This window comes from Phoenix dactylifera, unplaced genomic scaffold (assembly GCF_009389715.1).
Source record: "Phoenix dactylifera cultivar Barhee BC4 unplaced genomic scaffold, palm_55x_up_171113_PBpolish2nd_filt_p 000352F, whole genome shotgun sequence".
NCBI classification, from domain to species: domain Eukaryota; kingdom Viridiplantae; phylum Streptophyta; class Magnoliopsida; order Arecales; family Arecaceae; genus Phoenix; species Phoenix dactylifera.
Window position 1 is genome coordinate 289,077 of NW_024067810.1, and position 15,167 is coordinate 304,243.

The 15,167-nt window shown below is 37.4% G+C and overlaps 1 protein-coding gene across 1 annotated transcript; it reads left to right on the plus strand.

The window, feature by feature from the left end:
- The first annotated feature begins 612 nt into the window (after positions 1-612).
- Positions 613-14,916, plus strand: LOC103717406 (AT-hook motif nuclear-localized protein 1-like). The gene is made up of 5 exons (XM_008805779.4): positions 613-1,381; positions 2,417-2,484; positions 5,086-5,217; positions 11,294-11,455; positions 14,274-14,916. Exons 1-5 carry the CDS (start codon positions 952-954, stop codon positions 14,556-14,558), a joined length of 1,077 nt encoding a protein of 358 aa, XP_008804001.2. The 5' UTR covers positions 613-951; the 3' UTR covers positions 14,559-14,916.
- Positions 14,917-15,167: the final 251 nt, after the last annotated feature.

The window sequence follows — 15,167 nt, forward strand, 5'->3', positions numbered from 1 at the left end:
AGTTGCTTAAATTTGACTCGAGCTTGATTACTTTGTACGCCAAGCCAAGCTTGAGCAGCTTCACCGCACCACTCGCCGCAAAACTCGTAAGCGGATCCACTCCAGGATCCGGTTTGGATTCAACTCATGCTCGGTGAGCGGTCGACCAACGAAGGCTCACCTGGGGTGACGAGAATCGGGCATGGTGGAAGCACGCTAGAAGCCAAAAGGAAGAGCACGCGAAAGTAACGACGAATAGCGTGGCATTATAGAAACTAATTTGAATTACGAGGGCACGTTCGTGATCTCCTTTTTTAAAGTTCTTAGTTCGAGAAAAGGGACAAAGAGTGGTAAGCAAAAAGCGGGTCTCCGACACGTTTGCTTGATTGCCTCCCAGCGTTAAATCCAGAATCATAATTGAAAATAAAAAAAATAAAAATAATAAAACAAAAAAAAAGTCTTTTTTTTTCCAATTCTACCCATTTCTTTGTTTATTATCTCCCCCATAATGGACGGAAGAAAAGAAGTATTTCCCATCACAAACGCATATTTCGATTTTCGTAGCCCCTCAGATTATAATATTATAATATTATTTTTTTATATCTTTCATTTTATCCTTTTTATCAATCTTTTCTTTCTTTTTTTTTTTAAACTTTCCATTTCTCTCGCCTCTCTTCCGAGTCTTCTCCCATCTTCGCTCCATCTGTTTCCGAAGACCGCCGGCGAACTTCGTGGCGGTTTTCCGACACTGCTGTCTTCTCCGACCGGTTGAGTGGAAATCGGTACCAGGTCCGAGAGGATTTTTTTATTTTGGTTTCGAGATGGCTCTCTTGTCCTCGAGCTCTCCTCTCCTCTCCAATGGCGAGAGCTGGAGCTAGGTCCCCGAATCGGACGGTCGAGAGGTCTCCATCTGGCCCTTGAACTACTGATCAAGCGCCGAGATTTCTAGGGTTTCGTGGGGTTTATCTATGCATGGAAGGGAGGGAAGGAGACACGCCTGCTGCGGTGGCGGTTACGACGGCGGCGGTGGAGACCGCTGGGAGCTTCCCGCCGTCGGCGGCGCCGATGACGGCGAAGACGGAGGAGTCTGGCCAGGGCGGCGCGACGGCTGCCGCTGTTCCGGCGGCGGAGGTCCCGAGGCCGCCTCCGGCGGCGGTACCCGTGGGGCCGGCGTCCGTGAGCCTGGCGACGCCGGTGATGAAGAAGAAGCGGGGGAGGCCGAGGAAGTACGGGCCTGACGGGAGCTTGTTGCTGCCGCTGAACCCGGTGCCGATCTCGGCCTCGGTGCCGGCGGGGGAGTACCAGACCGTGGCGGCGGTGGGGGCGGCGATGAAGCGGGGTAGAGGGCGGCCAGGGGGTTTTGTTAGCAAGCAACAGTATGGGTTTGAGTTAGAGTCTTCAGGTGTGAAATTATTACATCTTACCTCTTACCCCTTCTATTTTCATGGTATTTGAGTTCGATTTAGGATATATTGGTGCTGTAGCTCGGAAGATGATCTGATGCTTAGATATTCTTCTACAATTTTTTGAATTTGTCTGATTTTTGTGAATTTTATTATAATATTACGGTATGCTATTTGGGATTGTTGTTTAGATTTGGTAAAATATTAGATTTTTTCGTGTCAAATGAGTCCCTTTCTGCTGCAATTCATGTTAGTTTTGGTTTTCCTGGAACTTTTCTAACTGACATGACAATATTTACTTCCCTTTATTGGTCTTATGTGCTGTATATATGTTTCTTGTCCCTGTCTTCCTTTCTGCTTGCAGTCGAATTTGATCTGTAACTCTAGACCAGTGAGTTCAGAGGTAAGTTGCTGGAATTAGTGTGTGGGACCGCTAGATAAGATCTCTTGCATCAGATCTTCCAAGAAATGGGGGTCCTTTCTTCTGGGGAAAGGCAAGTTTTGTGGGGTGGGTTTGGGGAACTGAGAATCTGAATCTTGGTGACTCTGGTTATAGGTGAAATTTGTAAGTTTCTTATACTGATGTGGGTTGAATTGTTGTCAAAACCATGAAAAGTGAGCGGGGTTAAAATTCTAGTTGCCTTCCTTTGTAGGTTGTTGGAACCTGATTCAGATCTAGGAATTGCTTGTACTGTCCATATTTGGTTCTATTGGAGGACTGTGGATGAGGTCTTACTGATGTTCTGTTAATGATGGGACCTCGAATCAGACGAAGAGACTGTCGGGCAGTATTCCCTCTCCTTTAGGAAGTCTAAGTCTGATGATTTCAAGAAATCGATTTTTGAATACTGCTTCAGCTGGTTAATGTTTTCTTTTCCTCCTAAACATTCAAATCGCTTGTGTAAAATTTGTATGGTTAGTTCATCTTAAACTATTAAAGGAGTGTGATTTTTACAAGACCTTTGTCCTTACACATTTTTTTTCTCAAGTACGCATAGGTTGGTTCACTCATAATTAATACATTCTTAATGCAGGTGAAATGGTTGCATGCTCTGCTGGTGCAAATTTCACACCTCATGTCATCACTGTTGCAGCTGGCGAGGTATTGCTAGCATAAACTTAGAGAAATCTTTCATATTCATCACCGAATGTTAAAAATCGGCAAAATACCCTCTTCTTATATATTGTAGTATCTACCATGTTTTCCATTGCACTGTCTACCATGCATCTTTTCTCTATATCATATTGTTTATCCCTGGGTTACTACATGGAAGGTCTTTTTTTCTAATCATTTGATATTTTAACGGCAATGACATGCACAAAAATAATATACAGATTAGGTGATACCCCCCCCCCCCCCCCCACCCAACCAAAAAAAAAAAAAAAAGCATGCCTTGTTTATATAATTTGAGATTGTCACTTTTAGAAGTCTTTTATAGGACTTTTCTAGGCAATGGATAATACTTTTATCCTGCTATATTTATTTTTTTAAGTATAAAGCTTAAGGAAACCCCAATTTAGAAGTTTGGAAATATTTTCATCTAATTTCAAAGACTAAGATGTCTTGTGAATAGCAATGACCTTTTCAATCATGCATTTCAATGGATCAGTGGAGCTTCCTATATGAATGATACCAGGCTTATTAGACGTTAAAAAGATTAAAGATTCATTTTTTCAATAAATGCACCAAGAATCACACCAATCCTATTTCTGGGCAGGATATTGATGTTTCATTTGACCTCTAGGGCTAGATATGTTGGCAACAATGTTTAAAAAGTAAGTCATATTTGCCACGTGGCCTTGTGTAGTTATCTTATTGGAGTTTGGGGCATGTGGAAGTTTTAATTCTGAATCAGTGGAGCTTCCTATATGAATGATACCAGGCTTATTAGACGTTAAAAAGATTAAAGATCCATTTTTTCAATAAATGCACCAAGAATCACACCAATCCTATTTCTGGGCAGGATATTGATGTTTCATTTGACCTCTAGGGCTAGATATGTTGGCAACAATGTTTAAAAAGTAAGTCATATTTGCCACGTGGCCTTGTGTAGTTATCTTATTGGAGTTTGGGGCATGTGGAAGTTTTAATTCTGAAAGCCTACTAACTAATTTATGTAGTATGTTAAACTTAGGTTATTACATTATACTTAAGAATATTGATAACTCTTTATGAAATAATTAAAAACTAGAGAGAACCCTTACTGAGTAACTTTGAAGATTTCTCTTTTCAAAATTAATCCGGACCTACACTTACACATCATTTTTCACATGTAATGTCAATACATGTGGTGAATTTATTTCCATATCTTGCAACATAATGGGCTTTCTTATTCTTTCATATCGTTGTCACTTTTCATTTTTCTTAATATTCTACAATTCCTCAAGTACTCTTAAGGATAATGGAATCATTGGTTTACTTATTTTGTTGGTTGATTGAGCTAGTCTGGGGGAACCATCAAAATTCTTTCTTGGTTTGCTCTGACAAAATTGTTTTATCTTAATTTGGTAAATCGCAATTATGAATTTCAACCAGAAAATTTTAATTCACCAAGTACCTTTCTGGTGATTGTTAGCCTAGCAGGAAATTTAGACATGAAGATGTGATCAAAATGTATGCATATATGTAATGCACAAATAAAATTAGTTGGCATCAATCCTAGCACCTCATGGTTTCCTTAACAAGGAGAAATTTTTCGAAGAGATTTCCTTTGTTTCTCAATATCCCAATCTTAGTTTTCTTTTCCCATTATTTCCTTCCTTCTCAACTAAAACCTTGTTTTATAGCTTTTACTTTAGTCCTCATTAGTCTGTCAAAGGAAACATGTAGACATAGTATTGGTGATTTTGCCAATTTTATATCAGTGATTAAGCAACCATGTGGAAGTTTGTATTTATTCTTTTTTCTCTTAATATAATAAACTTCAGTACTGATGATTTAAATTAGTCAGTGGTATTTGCATTTGTTGATGCGAAGCCTTGACATATTGTACATGTTAACTCCGTACGATTTTTTAATCGGTGTTTGGTTGGCTGGTTCAAAGAACATGCTTACAAGACTATAGACATTAGTGTGATCACTGTATTGCCACTTTGCAGCCTATTGATGATCAAGGTTCCCTTAGGCTTATGTACAATTCTTACCTATTTGAAAAGCTTACGCCAGCTATGCTCTCATGCAAGTGATCAAGAGTCATATGTTATGGAGACCATGATTACACTAATTGTGTCCACAATTGCCTTCTGATGATGATTATTTTCTTTTATTGCACATCTTTATTGTTTTGGGGAGATGATGCTTCCATTGCATTTGCATGTTGCTCGGAGAGAACATAATGGATAGCATGTTGTCAAATGAATATTGTGACTGCAACATCTTTAGATTGTTTTACAAACTTTTGGGTTTTTTGAACATCTGATAGATTCTTTTTTTGTGCGTAAAAAATCGATGCTTTCTGAGGTTATTTTTGGATATTTGTTTATAATGTTGAGAGAAAAACATTGATTCTTTGGTTAATCAAAGTGTGATGTTTCATAAAATATGACATAATAAAGTCCTTTTTAGCAGTGGTATTCTTTTTCACAAATGGTAGTAGAAGTGGTTGCAAATCTTGTTATAAAATATTATATTTTTAGTCTTCACCATTAGTAAAACCCTTTATTGTTGTGAATTGTTGTTAATTTGCCTTTACAATTGTTCTAGGATGTTACTATGAAGATCATATCATTTTCTCAACAAGGGCCTCAGGCTATTTGTATTCTATCTGCTAATGGCATCATATCAAATGTTACACTTCGTCAACCTGATTCCTCTGGTGGTACACTGACTTACGAGGTTTGAAAACTGATCTGTCCCTATGAAATTTATGGTGATGTTTTGAATTCTGAGCAATAGTTGAACTGCTTAAACTTAGCATTCATTAATTCATCCTCACTTTCTGCCTCAACCAACATTTTTTTTTTACTTTGGATAAATAAGGTTAGGTTTGATGACTATTTTCTATGCCTTCTTATAAAATAATCGATCTTTGGAAGAGATAGAGATATGTTCTACATTAGGACATTCAACTAATAAATAAAAGAATTAGACTTGGATAGTGAATATATGATCATATTTGGGTTTTATTCATAGAGACTCTGCATGGTCACTAACTCAACTCCTAGAAATTTTTTAGCAGAACTCTATAATAGAGATGCATTAAACTTATATCAAATGGAAAATAGGAGCCTGAAAGTCATATGAGAACGTATGATAGAATGACAACAGCATGCTGACTTAATTAATTGACCAAGAAGACTAGATTGAAACAAAGATGAAATCAGTGGTGCGGGAGAGACTAGATAATGAGATCCACATATGAAAATAGATATCTGTCTGGTGTGAATTTAAGTGAATAGATGATCAATGAGGAAAACAACACAATATTAGTAGTTGAATTAAGTTAGGACAAACGAGGCATATGTTGGTACCAAGTAGACTCATGAAAGCCTTTTAAAAAAAAAACTCCAAATGTAAATGATTATAAGTTGTAGGATAGAGGAATTTTATAGGTGAATATGTATATGTTTTTCTAATGAATGGGTGCTCACTGGACTTCAAACTAGTCAAAGTAGGGTTTGACATCTGAGGACTATGTGCTAGTAATGGGCCCCCAAGGAGTTAGTAGGAGCTAATATTGAGCCTCCTCCATATCTTAGGGTTTTTTCCACTCTTGACCTTGCTTATATTTGTTGATGCATGAGTGCTTTGAATACCGTGCTTTACCTGCTTTATGTTTTCTGACTCCTCCATAGTTTCCCCCCATTATTTTGATCTGCCATCATCTTTTCACCTCGTCGCATCCACTAACCTTTTATTTCTTCTTTCTATATTGACCCATGCTGACAAAGTTCAATATTTACATCTCCAATGGAACCAATTTCCCCATATATGTAAATATTCTCATGCTTCCAATGAATGTCCTACTTAAAGAAATTGAGATCTCAGTGACTTGACGTGACTCAAATGTATTATACAATTAAGCAGAATAGTTTAGTGTGAGGACATAGCAAATAACTTGTGATTACATCTTTATAACTAAGTTTATCTAATGACCGCTAACATTTATTTACATAATTATAGTAATTATAAGTAATTTGATCTAAAGTCTCTTTGCTCATTTTTAGGATTTGGTAATCTAATTTTGAATATTAAGTGAAAAAATGTGGTACATTGCTTATTTTGTTACACATATACATCATTAAAAAAATTATGATATTAATAAAAATTCAAGAAATCATGAAAACTTATGCTGTCAAGTCTAGGGTTTATCCTTCACATCGTGGAGCAGTTGATTGCTCAAAGGATATATAGAAGGGATCTAGGAAAAATGATCAACTTATATTCTAAGTAAAACACTTTTGTTAGACACTGTATATGAGCCCATGTACAAGGTGATATTATTCTGGGCATGACACACCCCTCTGTATTGTGTCAACAAGTCACTGGTATGGAACATATTACACACACATGTACTTTTTCCACTTTGAAATTTTACCAAACACGAAGGGCTTGGACTACCTAATCCCATCATTCACTAGCCAACACCCGAGCTGTATCATTTCAGAGTTTGCAGGCTCGAACATGTCTCCTCTGTGATCAATGGCTTTCTTTTGCCTAAGGTGTTAAGACTGCTATAGGCTGGTAGATATTTTCAGTTGGATGGTAAGCCTCCTTCAATGGAGTTACTCTTTTAAAGGAGGATTATTTCGTGGTAACGTGTATCCTCCTCTGGCTGTATCCAAATGCCTTTTCTGGTATGTGAAACCATTTTAAAATCTCTACTATATAATAACAAAAACTTTTGAGGAGGTTCTCTGGACGTCCATCTGTTGCCCAGTAAGTCATATTCAAACAATTGAAATTCATCTAAATATTGCCATAGTTGCTCTCATTATCAGTCTAGTCAATTACAAAAGGAGAAATATGAGAGGCTTCCAACAATATCGAGTAGGAGCGCACATATTTATTAACATGAACTACTAATGGTTTCACCACTTTCTGGATTCGGAACAAGCCTTCAATTCAGTTATATGCTTTCGATGTGCGAAGTATTAGGAGGCTATAATGTATGAAATTTTTTCCCATCCAACAGAAGTTATTTATTGACTATTAAGAACTTGCATTGCACATGTGACTTTGTAACACAACTTCAGTATTTGATACGATGTATCTTGATTGCATATATGGCTTTATTATACAATTTTCATGTTATATAATGTCATGCATTGCTACCAGGAAGTATTCATCTTTACTTTTTCTTTCCTTAATTTTGAATTGCATTATTGTGTTCTCTTTTTGCATTACTCAGTCCATTATTAGTAATGTATATGTTGGACCATGTGTTACCTAGAATAGAATTTAATAAACATTAAAATAGGAATGATGATGTTTTTACTCTCTAGATGAATTTGAGATGCCAAGGGTTTGGTTCCTGTTAGTTCAGTTGATCTAGGTCAGATCCAAATTGGATTTGAGCCGCATGATTAAGACTTTGATCTGATACATCTACCCAACAAGTTGAGTTCGAATGGAAATTCAGTGCCAGGTTTAAATTGGTGCTCAGTTCTACCTCTATGCTATTTAATTTGTTGGGTCAAATTGGGTGGGGCTAATTCTACTAGATCGATCACTAGCCTAGTTGGAATCCAGAGTTTAGAACTTCAGGTACAGTTGGGTTCAGGTTACATCCTAGTCTTCTTAACCCATTAGCATCCTTAGATATTAGATGATGCATTCTCTCCGTATCATTAAGTGGTTTCACTAGAAACTTAATTCAAAAGGTTGATCCCAAATAAATGATCTTAGTTTGCATTTACAGTATGGTTATAACATTAGCAGGACTAAGTATTGTCTAGTTGCATAGTAATTCACAATTTATCTTTATCTATTTTACTATTAAAAGTGATCCAATCCTGGAGAAGAAAGATTTTTTTCAACTCGCTCAACATGAATCTCTCAAAAGAAAACTAAAAGAAGATGGACGAATCTCGAAAGTAAGGCTTTAAATTTTTTTCATTAATTTCTTAAAAAAATGAGGTACATAACCTCTATTTATAATATGAGGTCTGCTCTAACACAATTTGAGTCGGATTTCTCTTCCTAATTCTTGTAGGACTCATTTTTCTAAAATAGACATCTCTAGTAAAAAAAAAAAAGCTAAAAATCTCAAGAAAGTAGATCTCGACTTTTACATCAACTCTGCCTTCGTCACTCCACCAGATTTCTATTAGATAAAGAGCTATGCCTGGTTAAAGTTTTACCCAAAAAGGAAACTTTCGGTTTGACCAGCCCGTTTCGGGGTCTAACGGCGGAATTTCATCCTAATTCAACCTTCTAGTTGTAGATCTCGAAAAGATATCTAATTTCAAAATAAAGATCATCTCAATCGGGCATCGTATGACCAAATTATGGCCTCTATAAGTTTGGCCTGCTACTCGGCTTTTCGATGTGGCGGATCTCGCTTTTAAATCTTGTCCAACCTCGCTTGTAGTGATCAAAGTGGTCCACATCGAGTCCGAAGATTCTCCTGAATACTCGTAGTGGCCAAAGTAATTCACATCGAGTTTGGTGATCCTTTTAAATACTCGTAGTAGCCAAAGTGATCCATGTTGAGTTTAGTAATCCTCTTGAATACTCGTAGTAGCCAAACTGGTCCACATCGAGTCCGGTGATTCTTCTGGATCAGAGCACTTCTTGTTTAAAGGATTTAGCTCCTGCTAAATCAAAATTGAAGATAAAAAAAATGCGTGCTTCTCTGTCTTATGGCTAAACCACTTGGTTTTGCTCGAAGATAGAGTTGTTGATGCTTGTGTTGGGGCGTCGCCAATCGAGACATGATCTCAGTGAGTTAGGCTATTTTCTCCTCTCATTGTGTGAGACTTTTCCATCATCTCATCATCCGTCGAGGTAGAAGTAACAGCCATACTCGCCTTTGTCCTTCAATATACTTCAAGCACGGATAGTCCTCCTGATTGCTTGTACCGTTCGCATATTTGGGCCATGCACTAAAGCTTTCATAGATGTAAAGGACCGAAGCTCTGATACCAACTTAATTCGATCGGGAAGAAGGAAGATTTTCAACATGCTTAATTTGAATCTCTCAAAAAAAAACTAGAAGATGGAGGAATCTCGAAAGTAGGGCTTTAAGTCCTTTTTTTTCATTGATCATTAAAAAAATGAGGTACATAGCCGCTATTATAATGTGAGGTCTGCCCTAATACAATTTGGGTCGGATTTCTCTTCCTAATTGTAGTATGACTTTTTTTCCTAAAATAGATATCTCTAGTAAAAAAAGCTAAAACTCTCGAGAAAGTACATCTCGACTTCTACATCAACCCTATCTTATGTCGCTCCACCTGATTTTTCTCGGATAGAGAATTACGTCCGGTCAAAGTCTTATCCGAAAAGAAAATTTTTGGTTTGACCCGTCCGTTTCGGAGCCTAAATGATGGAATTTCGGTCCGATTCAATCTTCTAGGAGGTTGGCCCAAAGTTGTAGATCTCGTAAAGATACTCAATTTCCAAAAAAAAAAAAGATCGTTTCAATCAAGCATTGTATGATCAAGTTATAGCCTCCGGAAGTTTGGCATGCGACTCGGCTTTCCGATGTGGCGGATCTCGCTTCTGAATCCTATCCAGCTCTGCTCGTAGTGGTCAAAATGGTCCACATCGAGTCTAGTGATCTTTTTGAATTCTCATAGTGGTCAGAATGATCCATATCGAGTTTGGTGATCTCCTTAGATACTCGTAGTGGCTAAAATGATCTACATCAAGTTTGGTGATCCTCCTAAATACTCAAATTTGGTGATCTTCCTAAATACTCATAGTGGTCCAAGTGGTCCACATCAAGTCTGGTGATTCTCCTGGATCAAAAGAAAACTCTTGAATGGTGCAGGAGGCTCCACATGGGAGGTTGTATGTTTCCGCCTGCATGCATTGCATCTGGCTTATTCTAATATATTGACATGCAAACACAGTTTAGCTTCGGTTTTTATATTTTACATGTTTTCCATTACTGTGTAGATTCATAAGTCTGATGGCCGATTATGTATTTTGCAATCGTAACTTGTGGGCTCAAACCGTGCTCTCTCTTGCTCACACACATTGTCGCATGCACACACGGACTTGCAATTCCATTTTTCTCTACTACATTGAAGCTTTTGTAAATGCAAGTATGGCTACAAGTTAGAAATCTTCTTTTGCCTTCTATATTTCTTCTTGAATTTCTTTGTTTTATGCTAATTTATCCAAGAAATGGATGCATATTATTAGGATTGCAATTTATATCTCATGGATGATTACCATGTCAAACCTTTTATCCTTCCCACTTCATCTAGACTATTAACTCTAGGAAATCTTGGAGCATCTTCTCTGGGTTAAAATAGTTTAAATTGCAGAATGAGATAGGTCTCCTTTCCTGCTGGTTGGTCTTCCTGGAATGATGATGAGTCCACCTTAATTCAGAAATTGGCACCAATTCATTAAGGGCTGTTAGATTTTCTGCTGACTGTAAGATGTCTTTTTTTTTAACTTTGATTGGCCATAATGCTCCCGAAAGCTGACCCCTATTAGAAAAAAGGCTTGGAGCTCATTATTAAGATAAACAGTTTGGATTTCAAGGGAGAATGGGATCTTAGAAGAACACAACCTTAATTCCCTGGTCAATCTGCTTTCAGCAAATGAAAAGGGTCTAATTTGTTGACACATAACACTTTTCTAGTGAATCCTTTCATCCCAAATCTGGACTTCAGTGCCTACAATATAGATTTCAACATTCCCCATTCTGTGCATGCATGTGTTTGTCCGCATCGCTGCTGCCTCTTCTGCTGCTATTTAATGATCCACTTTATTCCACTGGCTGATTTTGTAGGGCCGCTTTGAGTTGCTCTCCTTATCAGGATCATTCATGCCGACCGAGAATGGAGGAACTAGGAGTCGATCTGGTGGGATGAGTGTTTCTCTGGCAAGCCCAGATGGTCGTGTTGTTGGGGGAGGAGTTGCTGGTCTACTCGTGGCTGCTAGTCCTGTGCAGGTAACACTATTGAACACAACAAGATGCAAGATGCTTTAAATGCTTTCTTCCTGTTGAAGTCTTCACATATTGCCCTTGTTTAAAAAGCTTTTTGTTGTCTATTATCAATAAATCTCTTGATAGTTATCAAGTTATGGGATAAAGAGAGCCATAGAAATGAAAGTTATATGAAGTAATATGTACACTAATGAGAAAAAAATACAGCTTTTTTGTTAAACATATATAATGCAGATGATGATGGGGTTTAGTAGAGCCGGTGGGGCTGGGAGCTCTTTCGAATAAGATGGGATGGTGGCATCTGCTCCGCCAATTCCAAATTCTTTTGAAGAGAGAAGATCAGCATGGCAGCTAGTTCCCTTTGTTCTTGGATCATTTTCTATCTTTTCTCATGCTCGATTCCTATGCTCTATACTAATGCTAGAATAGTTATAGAAGAAAAGGAGAAGGGAGGACAATCTTGTTATGACTTTATGGAAGGAAAAAGAATGGTCAAAGGGAGAGAAAAACAAAAGGAGCGGGTGATCGAGTCTTAGCATGTCCAGATGGTATAAGTGTAGGCAAGATAAACAAAGTCACCAGGTGGGAGGAAATTTATAGCGAAAGAAGTGGTGAATGATTCAACAATTGTGGTGGCTTGGCTTAGCTTTTATAGTCACAATATAGTGGATTCCTTTAGGTCCCAAATGGTTGGACTTATAATTTTGTTTATTTTGGAGTTTGCATGCTAAGGTTAGGCCTTGTTGCAATGGTGAGATTGCTCCATTGTGACATGGGGCCACTATAAAAAATTAGAACAAATGTACGGGATGGGTAGTCTTGTTTTATGTTAGCCTTGTTGGTATGATATTTTGATTCAGAGAGATCTCCACTTGGTATCTTTGTACATTGTCAGCTTGCTATTTGTGCCTTATGTAGAGTTTTGATTTTGACAGTCTCAGTGGTTTTATTAGTTTTAGAGTTTCGATCAAAAAATCTCAAAAGATGGACAAATAAGAAAAAATTAAACCAATTAAGGCAAGTTATTTTACACCATTTTATTATGTTTTAAGTTATTTAGAATCGTAATTTATGTATTTTGAATAGTCTTAGACTGAAGTTAAATAGTATTTAGGCTTAACATATTAAAAACACATAAATGCACTAACTTATTGAGTAAAAATACTATACTTGCATGTAGAGGTGGCAATCGAGTAGGATTAGGTCAAGTATAAGTCAAAAATCCATAGCCAAATCTGACCTTTCTAGTAAACAAGTAACCCAACCTAACCTGCGTAACCTATTTGATAAACTTGAATCAGGTTAAACGGGTTCGGTCATGATCAGACCTAATTATTAAATAGGTTAAACGGGTTAGGACTCTAAATCTAAACCGGACATGTTAAATAAATAGGTTAGGCTGGGTTGACAATTTATGACCCAATCCCATTTATGTCAAACCTGAACCTGTGGGTTGGCTGCAGGTTAAGTTGGCTTATTTGGTCATAAGTGGCTGCCCTACATGCACATGCTTCTTTAGTTTACATATTGTGATGTTGATTATAAGTTAATATTGCATTTTGCTCACCAATAACAGCAAAGCTTAGACATGAATTAAAAGAAAAAGATCATCAGAGCCTTAAATAAATGTGTGGTTGAATTGTGTTTGATGATTTTTAGAAAGAATAAATATATTTACTTGTTAAATAAAAATAGAAACAGATAGCGGCATTTTTTGCTTGTTTCAGCTGCAGCTGACCCAAACTTGCTGAATCTAACCTAAACCTGCCAAAATGTCTGAAACTGATAACTTTGGCCTGTTTGGCATTAATCTCGATTGAAATTTATCTGTTTTTGCTGAAACAGATAGGTGTTAGTCAAAACCAGTTAGTTTTGGCAAAATGGATCAGTTTTAGCCAAAACTGATCCATTTTGCCAAAACTTTAAACCTTAGATCCTGTGGTTAAATAATAGAGTTCAGTTTCTGTCGGATGTTTAAAAAACTAGAAGGAAAAAGTAGGCTACAAAGACAACATGAACGAGAATAGTTTTGTGATACTTTTGAAAAGGATTATGTGTTATAAACTAATTTGGTTTTGGAAATAAGAGGTTAGGATACCGAAAAGGACCACATTTTGAATTCTGTTTGTGTGGTTAGTTCTCATTTATAGAAAGTGGCGCAAATAGGGTTGTCATTTATTGACAAGTAGTAGGAAGAAGATTACAATACCAAAATTGAGTGGAACAAACTGGGAGGAGGCAAAAGGACACTAAATTATTGCCTTCCCCACTAAAAACAAAGAAAAGTGTCAACTAGTCATGTGATATACAGTGCTTCCCATTTAAAGGATGATGTGGCTGCTTTATGGGCTACGCTATTTCTTTGATTTTTCTCATATTTTTGATGAATTTTGGAGAACTGATGGCTTTCTTTCTCGTATCCATTGGTACATGCATATACATACATGCATAAATACATAGACAGCCACACATATTGTAGCTCCATATTCCAATAATAGAGAATATCTTTTACAGGGTTCCTTTTTTACCACTTTGCTCCAAAACCATCTGCAGTTGCTTTTAGAGCCCTTTTTCCAAACCTTCATCCATTTATGAGGACCTTCGAATCTTGTTGGCAACCAAAATTATACTTTTTTTATATTCCAAGGAAAGTTAGTCATCTAGTTTTTATTTGCATGACAATATCTCTGTACTTTGTGTTCAGTTACACTTCATTCTCATATGAGCTCAGTTTTTCTTCAGATTGGACTTCATGTACCTTAAGAATTTTAAGAAACCTACTTGATCAACTCGATGTTCTTTTCTCCCTTGTTTATATCAGGTTGTGGTGGGAAGCTTTTTGCCAGGCTACAAGCTGGAGCAGAAAACCAAGAAGCCAAAATTAGCGACTTTCACTGTGTCAACGCCAACAGCTGCAGTTCCGATTTCCAGCATAGAGATGGAGGCGGCGTATGGTACTGTGCAAGGGCAGCGGAGCTCAGCAACCCCAAAAACAAAGCTTGCGACCTCCTCCTTTAGGGGAGAAAGCTGGTCTGCTTCTCTACAGTCAACACCTGAGACAAGGAGCTCCACAACAGATATTAACGTGTCTTTACCTGGAGGGTGAAGTTATTCAGAAAGTCAGTTTGTTGCGCACCTCCGAGGCATCTTACTGACCAGAAGTAGATACCCTTTTTGTAACAGCTGCCTTCCCATGTGTTGCAATTGATGATTGGAACTCACCTTCTCTAACTTGTCTTGTAGGCTTGTTTGCATGCATTTAGTTTTTTTCATCAAGGGATGAACTTTAATATATGGATTCTGTAGGCTTCTCCAGAACTGTAACTTTGTTGACTCTATCCTTTGTTGTTGTCTAGCTTGGTTGATATTTATATTTGTAACACCTGGTTTTCATTCAGTGGTGTTTAAATACAATCATTTGTAGTGTTGGTGAACTTCATAATGATGGATTCTTGATTCTATCAGTGTGATGAAATCTTGATGCTGTCTTTTTGTTCCTCCTGAGGTTGGCACATCTGGGCAAGAAACCATGTCTTGAGTGGTGTTTAAACACTGGTGTTTAAATATGATCATTTGCAGTGTCGGTAAATTTTGTAACGATGGATTCTTGATTCTATCACTGTGATGAAATCTTGATGCTATCTTTTTGTTCCTCCGGAGGTTAGCACATCTGGGCAAGAAAATGAAACCAAGTAGCGGAACAGAAGAGGGAAAA

Excerpts from the sequence above, each read along its gene's own strand:
- LOC103717406 (XM_008805779.4), top strand. The coding sequence starts at position 952 with ATGGAAGGGAGGGAAGGAGACACGCCTGCTGCGGTGGCGGTTACGACG. Across the intron at positions 1,382-2,416 it reads GTTTGAGTTAGAGTCTTCAG|GTGAAATGGTTGCATGCTCT; the intron begins GTGTGAAATTAT and ends TTCTTAATGCAG. Across the intron at positions 11,456-14,273 it reads TGGCTGCTAGTCCTGTGCAG|GTTGTGGTGGGAAGCTTTTT; the intron begins GTAACACTATTG and ends TGTTTATATCAG.